This window comes from Callorhinchus milii, unplaced genomic scaffold, assembly GCF_018977255.1.
Source record: "Callorhinchus milii isolate IMCB2004 unplaced genomic scaffold, IMCB_Cmil_1.0 Scaffold5, whole genome shotgun sequence".
NCBI classification, from domain to species: domain Eukaryota; kingdom Metazoa; phylum Chordata; class Chondrichthyes; order Chimaeriformes; family Callorhinchidae; genus Callorhinchus; species Callorhinchus milii.
The window spans coordinates 45,185,138-45,199,374 of record NW_024704746.1 but is presented as its reverse complement, the minus strand read 5'-3'; the positions used below and the strand labels follow the sequence as shown (position 1 = coordinate 45,199,374).

General features: G+C 41.5%; 1 protein-coding gene across 3 annotated transcripts in view; it reads right to left on the bottom strand.

Annotated features, from left to right (window-relative positions):
* The window catches only part of LOC103179393 (proline-rich protein 5), a 49,241-nt gene that overhangs the window by 16,970 nt on the left and 18,034 nt on the right, over positions 1-14,237 (bottom strand). For all 3 annotated transcript variants that reach the window (XM_007894657.2, XM_007894658.2, XM_007894656.2), the window contains 4 exons: positions 12,264-12,312; positions 11,434-11,491; positions 10,529-10,620; positions 8,455-8,595 (listed from right to left, as the gene is read on the bottom strand). In XM_007894657.2, the coding sequence (XP_007892848.1) occupies positions 8,455-8,595; positions 10,529-10,620; positions 11,434-11,491; positions 12,264-12,312 (340 nt within the window). The remainder of the gene's footprint in view (positions 1-8,454; positions 8,596-10,528; positions 10,621-11,433; positions 11,492-12,263; positions 12,313-14,237) is intronic.

Below are 14,237 nucleotides of genomic sequence, written 5' to 3'. Positions count from 1 at the left end.
GTCCCTCTGCCTCGCCCCCTCCCTTGCCTCCTTCAAGACCCCTCTCAAGACCCTTCTCTTCGACAGTGACTTTGGTCACCCTCCTACCCCTACCCTCCCCGCCCTCCACCCCTCCTGATCCGAACCACCAGCTCAGGTGCGGATACCTGACTGTCCAGCACCTTGGGATGTCCTCCTGACGGAAAGGCGCTATCCAGATGGAATTTGTTGTTGTTGTTGGGTGAACAGTTTATAGAGGTTTCAATAGATTGATGGAATTGCTGCTACATTTTGGTCTGGTTCCACTGTATGCGAAACAGCTGACTGTTCCATTGGGCTCTGACCCAATTTACAGCTTTGCTCAAACTAAGCTTAAAAAATGTCAATGGGAATTTCCTGCTGAGATGAAGGGAGGCAAGCTCAAGCAGGCAAGAAAAGCCCTCGCCTGGAAGCTTTCTTAGCATAAACTATTAATAAATGAAGAGGAAATCCAGTGTTTTAAAGGTGACCCTAACAGCAGTTTCCCATATTTATTACTTAAGGATTTTAATCATTTTTCATTGCTGCCATACAGTAAAGAACATGTAAATGCCGACAACCACAGGAAGTGAAAGCAGGATTCACGCATACCTCCATCCCACACCCAATGCAAAAAATTTTCTTTCAAAACACAAAGGTTTACAAAATATGCTTTAAATCTGGCTGCATTTGAATCCTTTCACCCCATCCCAATTATACCAGTGTAGGCTAGTTATTTAGTCTTTCAACATGATACATAGCTCACAGAGGAGGGTTATATTTTCCTGTGCATATATAGATTAGATAAAATCTTTCTTCTGCCTCACTTAACAAAAAAAGTAGTGTGACTTTTTTCCCTTCCCACATTTCTTTTTGTATCTTCCAGAAGATCCTCATGACATACAGTGGAATGATTCTTTTCTCTCTCCCCACAATCTTGCGGGGGAGGGAGGTGGGGGAGTAGATCAGGTGTGTTGGTGGATGCTTTGGAAATACCCTTCATATCCCATTCAGATAGTAGGTAAAAAAGTAAGGTTATATCACTCTAACAAGTCATTTAAAATTCCCTCATCTCCAGAAATATATTTTTGTTTTGGTCAACCAGGTGTCTGATGCATACAGAAGCTCATCATTGCGCTAAGAGTATTCAAACCAATAATGATAATCTTTATATTTGGTATAGCATCTTTCACATCAGCAGAATGTCTCACAAGATATACTGTAAAATGGGGTGACAGTGTGTTTTGTGGGAAAATAATGTATGCTACCAACAAATGAAAATTTCCTTGTAATAGAAACAGAAGTCGCTGGGAACACTCAGCAGTCTCTCCAGTGTCCAGTCTTCCCCACTCGCAATAGAAACTGAATTTTACTGAATTAAGACAGCTGGATATGAACAAGCAGTATAGATCAAGACAGTTCAGGTTCAGCCAAAATACTGTCTTGAAGCTGACTTCAAGCCAATTAAATGTCATTGCTGTGAATGCTCAATTGATCTCTCTCAACAAAAAAACAATATTGTTGACACTTCATTTTGAAAGCTGTGCAACCCAAACACATGCTGGATTCAATTAATTTCAACCCAACTACAATACATTTTGAAAGTTACAAGCTAAGAATTTTAGAAAAAGATACATACTTTGAAAGGATACAAAATCTTAGGAAGGTAGGAGAAAATATTACCTATACTATTTTCAAGGTCATTTTCTCTGTTTTTGTCCCCTGGTACCAAATATCATTCCTAATTTACAGGGAAGCTATTCTGAATCTCCTTAAACACATTTTCCCTCCCTTCTTCTGACAAGGCGACTCACTTTCTTCCATCTGGGAAGTATCTAACCCTCCCCCTCCCTTTGACAAACTTGACCAGATTAAGATTTGGCTACATGGGGAACAGAAAGGAGAAGGGATCAAAGAAGATGTACTGATTAATAGAGTCAAAAGCAGTGGAGAGGTCAAAGCAAACAAGGAGACAGAGAGCATCCTCATAGAGTATGTTGATTTTTGATGAGGCCTTGACTCAGTCCTGTTCACAGAACCAAAGCTAAATTGAAAGGGATCAAGCAAGGATTGGAGATTGGTCAGTAATTGGAGAATTTGGAGGCATTGAGGGTCGTTTTTTTGAGAAAGAGAGGAATGATGGCAGTTTTGAAGAAGAGAAAGCAGTGCCACCAAAAAGGGACATTTGACTATATTCGCCAGCAAGGTGCAGAGAAGGGATAATGGGTGGTTAGGTAATCGGTAGGGAGGGGGTCAAGGGTACAAGTGGTAGATTTCATGGAGAGGGAGACAGGGAGGGGTGAGACTATAAAAGGGATTGGAAGGTAAGGACAACTCACTGCCCAAATGTCATGGAGGCAGAATAAATTGAGATATTCAAACATGAGGCAGATAGATACTTGGGAGGGAAGAGTAATAAAGGGCATAAAGAAAAGTCAGGGAAATGGGAGATTAACATATATGTCTTCATCTAATAAACTGATTGAACAGGTTTGATAAGATTGAGCGGCTTCCTCCTGACCATGCACTAGGTAGGTAAAGGCATGGAAGATTCATTTGCACATATGGTCTCAAAATTATTTCCACCCAGCAAAAATAACCAGTTGGTCAAGATACAAGAGCAACACAGCAAGGCAGCAAAACCAAGGCCTGCATGAGAGGAGGGGAGAAAATTGGCAAAGACAAACAAAATCATATGCTCACAGTAGGAAATCCACATCCAAGGACACTGTACTCTGATAATGTGCCACACCCATGGACTGCTCATTTAGCGACTTTTCCAGTAGAATGTATACAGCCTAAGTCCAGTTCTGTTCACATTTCCATTGACAAAATATATGTTAACAAGTGAAAAGAGCAGAAGTAAAGCAGCTGCAAGTCAATTTAAGAGACTGGAACAAATTATTGATGGGTATACTGTAATAATGATATAAACTGCTTAGGGATTGAAATTCTAACTCTGATTCCACAACTCTGATTGCTCGAACTTTACTTCACACCCATGGACATATGCCATTGCTGAATACATTTCACAAGAGAGTACTTCCTGGCTGGATATAAGCTGTCATGAATGACAACATTATTGAAGAGACTGAAAATCTGAGGTACACAATTGAGAGACTAAAAATAGTCATTTCTGACTAAACGTTTCAAACAATGACATGACACCCATCCTTCATTGCACTGTGCTTCTCATGGCGAGAGCATAAAATATCCCTGCTTCATTGCTTCAGGTATAATTTAAAGTGGGGTGGACTTGTTTGCCACTGCTGAAGTCATGAGTACTTATGTGTAAATAAACTACCCATACATTTCTAATTTTCTTAAAAATGAATTGATCTTCTGATTTTCCTAAAAAATGAAATGTGTATGTTTGCTGCAGACATTTCTGAAACACTGTTTTGAAGTTTTAAATTAAACAATTTTAATGCAGAAGTGTTCTGTAGATTTCTCCTTTAAAAAAAGCTTCAAAACAGAAATAATGGGTATGTTGCAAACTTAGCATCACATGGTTTTAAAGTACAAACTTCAGTGGGAAATCAGATAATATTACAATTGCTCAGCATCTTCAAGAGCATTTGGACAAGACCCTTCAATTATTTATAGGAGAGGAAGAATTAAGTATCATTTGTTAAACAGAGGTTATTGTACTCATGAAAGTATAAAACAAACTTCTCTCTCAGGCCTCTGCTTGGGGTCTTTCAATAAGAGTATGGCTGTATTGTCAATTCACTGTGCGAATGATATCCTGTATTAGTGCTGAAAATCTCCTAAATATTTAAACCCTAGATATGATGCATTGTGGGGAATCTGTCATGGATCACTTAAAGAATCAAAAAAAATTACACACACATGGAGGCCATTTGGCTCATCAAGTCTGCACCCTCTCCCCCCCACCCTTGTATTTTGCTGCTGCTTGTGATACCTTGATCCAGATGCTGTGTGGTATGCATGAGTAGGATTTGTTGTTATTGTCACTGACTTTGCTTGCTCCTGGAAAAGCAATTTAATTCTACTTCTTGAGGTCTAGCAGAGATCAAGAACTCATTGGGTGCTATGAGAAAAAATCAGGTTCTCACATTCTACAACACAGCACATTGAGAATGAATCTCTATTCAAGTTATCTGAAATGTATAGTAATCCTGAAACATAATATAGAAACAATGAATCTATAAATTGAACCTTTCAGCTCTTCAAACAGTAAAATACAAATCACGATTACATTTTGTGCACATTTTACTTTTACTGAAGTACTCGATAATGTGATCAATCAAATGAATGTCCTGCAGTGCTATCCATTTTTCCTGCTGGATTGAAGGGCCAACTGAAATAGGACTTGAGGTGCTGGCATTGCTGTAGTATTTAACCCAACATACAAATCAGAACATTTGCTGAGAATGGATCACTACAATAGCACATTCTGTTATATTCACCAATGCACCTACCAAGTCTTTGAACTCATAAAGTCGAGGCTGACACTCCAAAGCAGTGCTGGGGGTGCACTGCATTGTTGGAGGTGCCATCATTTGGATGAGACATTGAAATGAGGAACTGGCTGCCCGTTCAGATAATTGTGCTATCTACCAGTGTTTTTATTTGTGTTTTATTTATTTCAAGTTTTGCATTATTTAATCTATCTCTTTTAAGAAATAAAATTGGTTCAGTTTACAAAAGCTTCTGTTAACTTTTCCAATTTGAAATCGAGCACAGGAAATATTTCAGCTGAGTAAAATCCCAACCTGTCTTGGAACCCTGGTGTCAGCCTAGCACTCTCACCTCTGAGGCAGAAAGTTGTGTGTTGAATCCCACTGTTGGTACTTTTGAACTCACCGTCTCGATTTACACTCCAATTTGGAACAGGTTAAACCCTTTTCACTAGCGAAGAGATGTTTAACAGGGGGACCTGGTACAGGGTTTCATAATTGAAAATGTAATACATTTTCATTGAATTTAAAAGGAAGCTAGACATACACATGAGGAAAAAAGTTATGGGAGTAATGAGTGGGTGGAGACTCAAGTGGATTATAAATGCTAGCACGGACGAGTTGGACCGAATGATCTGTTTCCGTGCTATAAAGTAAATGAGTGTAAACACAATGCAGTGCGTTGTTGGAGGTGCTGTCCTTCAGATGAGACATTAAACCGAGATCCCATCTGCCTGTTCAGGTGGATATTTAAGATCAGTAAGTGGTATTCGAAAAGAGAAAGAATTTCCGACCAAAAATCGCTCAGATAAAATTGGTCATTCACTCTATGGTTGTTTGTGGGACATTGCTGTGCATATTTTCACTGCTGTGTGGACCTGCAAATTACAGTCACTCTACTTGTAGTATACTAGCTGTGCCCCGTTGCATCTTCGCTTGCAACCAAAGGATCCAATATGGAATGTAGATTGACACACAGACAGACACAGTCTCTCTCTCTCTCTCTCTCTCTCTCTCTCTCTCTCAGTCTCCCTCTCTCCTACCCTCCTCTCTGTCTCCTCTTTCTCTGTCTCTCTCTTAGTCTCTCTCACTAACTCAGTCTCATTCAGTCTCTCTCTCCTGACCCAACTGTCCAGCGCCTTGGGACGTCCTCCCGAAGTGAAAGGCGCTCTATAAATGAAATCTTGTTGTTGTTGTCTCTCTCTTTGTTTCTCTCTCTCGTGTCTCTCTCAGTCTCTCACTATCTCTCTGTCTCTCTCAGTCTCTCTCTGTCTGTCTGTCCCACATAGGCAGACTCTAGCTCCCATGATAACCAGAAAAAAGTACCATACTTCTGTTGCAGAGTATAGATGTATCTCTTTGAATGATGTGTGCTTTCCTCTGTCACTACATAATTGCAGAATAGAATGCACACCTCATATTTTGGAGCTTAATTAAAGCATTTTTAGTATAGCTCATCAATGATAGGAGATCCCCCCCACCCAAAAATGCCCATGACACTGCCAGATGCAAGACCTTTCCAATGAGGTATAAATCGTGTCTCTATGTCAATCGGTTATTGCGTGATTGTTGGATACACTGATACACAGACAGACACTTTGTTTTTATTATTATTGATTTTGCAAAGTGCTTTGAGACATCCTCCTGACACCAATGAAAGATTATTTATTAATATTTTATCATCTAAGAACGACATTCATTAAATTGGGGGTTAGGGGCTGAATGATACAAACAGTTGCATGTTTTTTTTTACCTCTGAGGCATGGGGTGGCTGCCAAATTAGTCAAGAAAGATAGAATGAGAGCACTGTCTCTCTTGGTGAAATAAATGTGAATAGTTTTAGTATGTGAGAGACTAGACCACAATTTGCTGCTTATTTCGCACAAATCTTGGTCAGAGAGGCACAATATCTGAGAAATAGAAATGTTCCATTATCTACCAAGGGGTGCTCTCCTAAATTGAGGTAATTAAGGAGATTTACTCTGCAGCGGGATGAGCTGCACTGGCTCTGAGAGTGTTTGTGCGGATACTGGTGATCTGAAATAGAAAGTATTCCATTTCCCAGTGCTAATCCTACAAAGCACATAATAAACTTGCAAATGGAATTCAGTGCCAAATTTTTGTTGGTTAGATGGATTTCTCACACATACGGAAACACATTGCCATGCTTAAGTTTCTCCAACCCAGAGTGAGAGTTCCACATGCGTACGGTCCCTACAAATGGAAGTTTTCTTGTGTCTGGAATGGGAACGCAAACCTTTCATTGCATGCCCAGGGGCTCAGAACGATAAAGGAATATTGTTTGATCACGCACCTTTTCTGCCACAAGCTTAATCTGTATTGGGAGTTTGCTACTACTGAAGGGACCAAAGTCAGATGTGATGCAGCATATGTTACAATCTGCTTGCCTGTCTTTTAGATCAAAATTATTGTATAGTTCTCAGTGAACAGCATCACATTTAATCACAACCCTGGTTTAGAGAGTGAAATATGAACTGACATCAGCAGAGATACCCTATAATCATCGGCCAGGAACTTTGAAGAACTTGTCATTTCAATGGTGCTAGCTTCCCAGAAAGATGCAACATAATTTATATAATAACCTTTGCAGTTGATATTGGCCCTTATTTTGAAAACCATCTCAAAGGCTTCAAGGAGTTTTCTACAAAGTGTTGCTAACATTTGTTTTAGGCAAATGTGGCAGCCCTTTTGGCACAATAATGTCCACCAAAAGCTATAAAGTGAATGACACTATTTTTTATTCTGAGGAATTACTGACCAGGGCATCAAGAGAAAATCCCTTCTCTTTTTGAATAGTGCCATGGACTTGAACAGAAATCTCTGTTTAACGTCTCATCAAAGAACAACACCTCCAACTATGTAGAACTCCCCCAGCACTACACTCAAAAGCCACAATGAAGGACTTGAACTCACAACTTTCTGATTCAACAACAACAAGATAACATTTGTATAGCACCTTTCACATCGGGAGGACGTCCCAAAGTGCTGGATATTGTACAGCATTTCAGACTTGAGCTGGGGTCAGGGGTGAGAAGGGAGGGTAGGGGAAGGGGGGTGATGGCATAATCGAAGAGGAGGGTTTTGAGGTGGGACTTCAAAGAGGCTAAGGAGGGGGCAAGGCAAAGTGATTGGGGGATGGAATTCCAGAGGTTGGGGGCAGAGTGGTTGAAGTCTCTCCCGCCAATGGTGGGACAGGTGGCTCGGGGGACGTGGAGCAGGCCAGAGCTGGCTGAGTGGAGGGAACGGGCAGGTTGGTAGGGGTTAGGAGGTCGCAGAGGTAGGGTGGGGCGAGGCCATGTAGGGCTTTGTAGATGAGGACCAGGATCTTGAACTAGATCCTCTGAAGGATAGGGAGCCAATGGAATCGGGCGAGAATGGGGAGATGGGGTCACGGAGTTTGGTGACACAGGCTGCAGAGTTCTGGATTATCTGCAGCCTGTGGAGGGAGGAATTGGGAAGGCTGACAAGCAGGTCGTTTGCATAGTTGAGCCTGGAGGTGATGAAGGCATGAACACGAGTTTCAGCGGCCTGAGGGGTGAGGTAATGGCGGAGTCGGGTGATGTTACAGAGGTGAGGGAAGCCAGAGCGGGTCACGGCTTGGATGTGGGGAAGAAAAGGCAGTTGAGGGTCGAACAAGACACCTAGGTTCCTGACTGGCTTGGTGATTCAGAGATGGGGTACAACAAAAATGAGCCAGGATGATATTACAGCATTTTTTTTTGGTGGGGGGGGGGGGCGGGGGGAGAGAAAGAAAGTCATCAGAAAGATTAAGTAAAATTATGATAAGAAGGTTGATATACATTCTTTGTTTCAAATTAGAATTGAAACCATTCTGTGTACATCAGAACGACATAACATTCAACCACAGCTCACAACGCTCAACCTTATTCACAGCCACAGTTAAACAGATCTGCATCAGATGATCTGAACCACACTTTGTTGTGCATAGTTCAGAGAATAGTAAAATAATTCACTGGACCGCTTTACTTTTAAAGTCACATTTGAAGCTCACCTGAAGTGTCAGGAACATCTGAATGATTGATGGTGGTATCCTGGCTCGTGGACGTGACAGAGCATCTTCCAGTTTCACGTTTAGTGTAATAACATTCCTGAAATGCAGGAGAGCTATCTGGCGGACAGTTGGCTCTTTCCCCTGCAACATTAATTATTAGCATCAGGGAGATGAATTTGGAAAGGTCACTTTCAGATTATTGCCAAGACATTAACAGTTTACATGCACTTTTGAAGAACGATAAACAGGGTAGGGCCACTGCGTGACTCTCCCATAGACCTGAGGCCTCTGCGATGCTTCTGAGTGCGTGCCTAACCTCTGCTAAGCGCTTGCACCAGTCTCGGCAGAGATTGGGTCCACCAGCTCAGATGATACCATTTGGCTCACGAATATACTGCCCTATGATTTATCACCAAACAAATATAATCTGAATCCTGAGCAGAGAATGTTACAATTTCTGTTCATCTCCCAGCATGTATCAATCATACAAATGCATACAAATGGCGCACTTCAATTGATGCCAGTTTCTCTCTTTTTTATTACATGAGATGATAGAACATTCCTCAGGAAAACTATAGAATACACACTTGCTCTCCGATTTTGGATCTCTGTACTTTATTGAGCGACATCTATTGTTTTTATGTGTGAGGAGGACAATAGACGTCCTTTACAAATTCCTGCCACTCATCAGTCACAATATAATTTGCACTTTCAGATTAATTTCTGCACACCCTTCAAGCAAAGTATAAAACCACAATGTTTCAAACACTAATCCATTGTTCTTCTGACTTTTTTTTTGGAAGTGGACATTTTATGAAGCAAAATACAAAATATTGAAGATGCTAGAAATCTGAAACAAAAACAGAAGTCGCTGGGAACGCTCAACATTGCAACATAGAGGTGTTAATACTGCAGAGTATTAACACAGTATTAGCAAAGGGGGTGGTGGGGGGGGGGGAGAGATTTCTCTGGTCTGCCTATTTTGTTGCAATCTTTTATTCCCCTGCTTTGTTGCAACCCCCCACTTTGTTTTCATCATTAACACCCCTTTAACTCATTATCCCCTGCCCTCTACCCCATTTTCTCCTTTGTCTTCCTTGCCCTGCCTCCCCCCTCTCTGTTAGCCCTTAAAAGCCTCTGCCTCGCAACATGCCCCAATCCTGATGAAGGGTCGTGGACCCGAAACGTTGACTCACTTTCCTTTCTCCATAGATGTTGCCTGACCTGCTGAGTATTCCCAGTGACTTCTGTTCTTGTTTCATTTTATGAGATAGTTGCCCTTAATAACCCAGGAAAGGGAATCATTAATTAAGGTCAAACTATATTTTCTTTCCCCATACGAACATAAAATATTTTGATTTTTGCAAAATATTCATCTCTCTCATTTTCTTTATATATTAAAAATTGATCATTCCGCAACGCACACAAAAACATCTCACTTTGCCACTATGCCTTTTTGATATTGTTCATTTTTGATTTCATTAGCATTCAGGGCATATTTTGTTACGTGTGTGTGTGTGTGGGGGGTGGGGGGGGGGGTAGAGAACGACAGATGTTGGTTACTAAGTGCCCAAGCAGACATTTTGATAAAATGGCTGTCCTTGAAGTTGTCCATTCAAGAAGTTCAGCAATACTTAATGAATAATACAACTTGCGCCTTTCATGTAGGATGAACGTCTCAAAGTGCTCCACAGAGATGATGGGGAGCAGGGAGAAAAGGAAGGAGGACTTAAGATTATTAACCAAAGGCTTAGGCAAAAAAGACATTGAAGATGGGAAAGACAAGAACAACATGAAGGAATTTAGGAGAGTTCTAGAAGGCAAGGCAAATTGGCTGAAGGTTTGACCACTTATAATCAACTGGAAAGAGTGCAAAACAAGCCATAAACTAGAGTAGAAAGGGTGGAGGGCATGGAAGTTGGGTTGGAGGAGATGATAGGGAAGGGAAAAGTATAACTTTGTATTAGTTGGAGCTGGTGGAGGTGGGGAGACCCCAGGGAATTGCAGAGGTCTAACCTCAAACAGAAATTAGCAAAAAGGTTAAAAGTTATCTCAATAAAAAACAACAGCTTACCTGAACAGGACAAAATATAGCCTGGAGCATAGGCAAGATGTTGCAAAAGAAAAAGTCCCAAATTTCTGCCAATGTATCAAGTAATTTCTGCCCTGTAAACACAATAAACACAATCTTAGAAAAATAGCTCATTCATTCTCATTCGTCATAAGCTGCTCAGTTAAACGATTTTCTGTGAATTGACTTTGTCAGATAAATTGCCACAACCTGTATCATTTTAAATAATATTTACACCGATTCAAGCATAGCTGAGGTTTTGTTGTCTTCTAATGGGAACGTATCAATGCTTTGAGACAACCTCACAAAGGGAAAGGTGCTGTATAAGTGTCAAGTGTAGTATTTTTTCAGCCTTGAGAGAAGACTACTCAAGGGACCTCATAGAGGTGTATAAAATTTTAATTAGGATAGAAAAATTAAACCCTGACAGTAGAACAAGAGGACATGAATTTAAAGTTGCAAAGGACAATATGAGGACAGATACCAGAATGCTTTTCTTAACTCAGAGGGAAATCAATGACTGGTTGGCAGGAAAGGTGGTTGAGGCCAGGACACTGCACTCATTTAAAATGCAGCTTGATGCTGTGGCTTTCTTCAACCAAACCAAGCTTGTAATCTTGTGACCTCTGTCCTGAACCAGAAAATGGATGCTCTTGGTTAGAGGTTTTTTCATGTTAAGTAAATAAAATGTACATGTATTGATTTGTTCCTCTCAGTTCACTGGCAGCTGTTATTGAGACAAAAATTTAGGTGTTTCTGCACTGAGAGTTATATAAAAGGAACCGGCAGGATTGCACTGGCACCCTCAACCAATGCTTGCCACCAGTTAAGAATAGCTAATGGAACTGTGAACTTTCAAGGAGTACACTGGAAAGCCCTAAAGTGAAATTTGAAAACTGTCTCCTTACCTTCATAAAACCGAATTTTATCCCTCAAAATCACCATGCCTTTTGTAAGCAGCTGAGTCTGAAAAAGGAAAAAAAAATTATAAATGTTAACCGATTATATAATTGTTCCACTAATTAGTTCACAGTCTACAGGAATTGAGGGACTGTCACTATTTCGTATAATCTTTCAAATTATTCCATTCAGAATTATTGGATCAAACAATTACTGCTGTGAAACAAAAAGTGCTTCATGGGAATATCACAGGATCACAAGATCGCTATGGATGAAGAAGGCCTTAGGCCCATCCAATCTCATCCATCCACAACCCTCCACTGTTGCTGTTGCTTCTAGTTGGTTGGTACCTCACCAGTTTTAATTGACTCCCTCATAATACCTGTTAGTATTATACCAAGCACAGCTACAGAACCACAAGAGCATTGCAATATTCGCAGCAACCTTAGGAAAAACAGATACACGACAATCCCAATTTTACAAGGAACATTGACATTTGAAATGAAGTGTGTTCCAAAGCATATTGTGAGATTTGAGTGCAGTGAAAAAACATTTGTGCTGTTACTAAACAGTGTCACCTTTCCCGAGAAGCCATGCCATTTCTTGTAAACACAAGAACTGAAACTAACCACAAAACTGCCCACAAAGACACAGAAATGCACCTTTAAAAGAACATTGTTTCAGTCTTAATGGCAACATTTTTGGTGACATCTGCAATGGTTCTGGAAAATTGAATAACATCAAGAAAGAACAGAAGGAATGATTTGCAGCTGAGTTGCATTCCAATGAGTGGTCAAACTAAAAAAAGTCTCTCTTTGAGAAGAAAAAATATACTGACCTGAAGATATTCTGTAAAAAACGATCCAAGCTCAGTTTTCAATAATTGCCTGTTTAAGAAGAAAATAAATATTCAAAATATAATCAAAAAGACACAGAAAGAATACAGATTTTATCTCACAGCAACCAACTTCTGTTGGCTGTTACAGAGCTCATTGATGAGGGCACCTCAACTTCATGCTCCTTTAAGGAAAATGAAAGCATAAATTAATGAATATATGAATAAAGCCCTTATAAGGCATTGAAGTAAAAATCATTATCATTCCAATTCATATTACTGTAAGCGGCACAGTAGTTCAAATAGCACAAAGTGGAGCCTGTGTGCTTTGTGTAAGCCTGTAAGACCCTGCCAGAATCATACTTCAAACTTCCAGTAACGCTAGTCCACAGGAGACCCATGTTATTCATAAATGCACAATCCAATGAGGACCCTTATAATGGAGTCATCCTTTACAAAGAAAAAGATTAAAAACAAGTAAAATTTGTCAGTTGAGAGTCTGACACATGATGAAACCCATGACCAAGTTTAATAAAATCTAAACAAGGTAGTGGGTTGTAGACATCACTGACAAAAGCAGTAACTACTTTTACCTATATTTATAAATTATGGAAAAAAGGGGACAGGAACCACAACAACAGCAACAAATTATATTTGCATATCACCTTTCACGTCAGGAGGACAGTCAGGGATCCGCACCTGAGCTGGTGGTTGGGATCAGGAGGGGTGGATGGGGGGAGGGGAGGGATAGGAGGGTCTTGAAATGGGTCTTGAAGGAGGCAAAGGAGGGGACAAGGAGAAGGGACGGTGGGATAGAATTCCACAGGGTGGGGACAGAGAGGCTGAAGCCCCGCCTGCCAATGGTGGGGCGAGCAAGATGGGGGACACAAAACTGGCCTGAGCCCGCTGAGCGGAGGGAGCAAACAAGTTGGTGTGGGGCTAGGAGGTCACAAAGGTAGGGAGGAGCAAGGCCGAGGAGGGCTTTGAAGGTGAGGACCAGGATCTTGAACTGTATCCTCTGAGTGATGGGGAGCCAGTGGAGCCAGGCGAGGATGGGGGTGATAGGGTCGCAGAGCCTGGTGCGGGACAGGACACCAGCTGAAGAGTTCTGGATGATCTTCAGCCTGTGGAGCGAGGAGTTGAGGAGGCTGACAAGAAGGAATTTGAGTAGTGAGCCTGGATATGATGAATGCGTGGATGAGGGTCACGGTGGCCTGCGGTGAGAGACAGTTGTGGAGCCGTGCGATGTTGTGGAGGTGTCAAAAGGTGAAGCGGGTCATGGCACGGATGAAGGACAGTTGAGGATTGAACAAGATGCTGAGGTTCTGTATTGGCTCCTTGAGGTGTAGAGTGCATCTATGAAGGGAGGTGCTGTCAGGGCCCGAAGTATGGAGACGCTGATGGGAGTCAAACAGGGGGGCCTTGTTGACAATCAAGTAGAGGAAGTTTGCTCTCATCCAGGACTTGATGTCCGCCAGGCAGTCTGTGAGGACTGCAGTGGTCCCGGAGTCGAGGGTGGAGGCGGAGAGTTAGAGATAGAGTTGGGTGTCATCCGTGTACATGTGGAAGTTGACCGCATGTCTCTGGATGATGTCACCAAGAGGAACATGCTAATCCAGTGTGATGTTCAACAATGATTTTGAAACCTTAAAAACAAAAAAATTCCCCCCAAAAAGATATTGACTGACCTCCCTGGCATTGTACTTTTATTCCTCTCCCTCATGTATGATATTACATATATATTATGTTCAGTCACTCTGTCCCCGCCCTCTGGAATTTCATCCCGCAGTCTTCAACCTCGCCCCCTCCCTTGCTTCCTTCAAAACCCATCTCCAGACCCTCCTCTTCGACCGTGCCTTCAATTACCCTCCTTCCCACCCTCCCCGATCCCGACCCCCAGATCGGGTCTGAAACACTGACTGTCCAACCCCTTGGGACGTCCTCCTGACATGAAAGGCGCTATACAAATGTAATTTT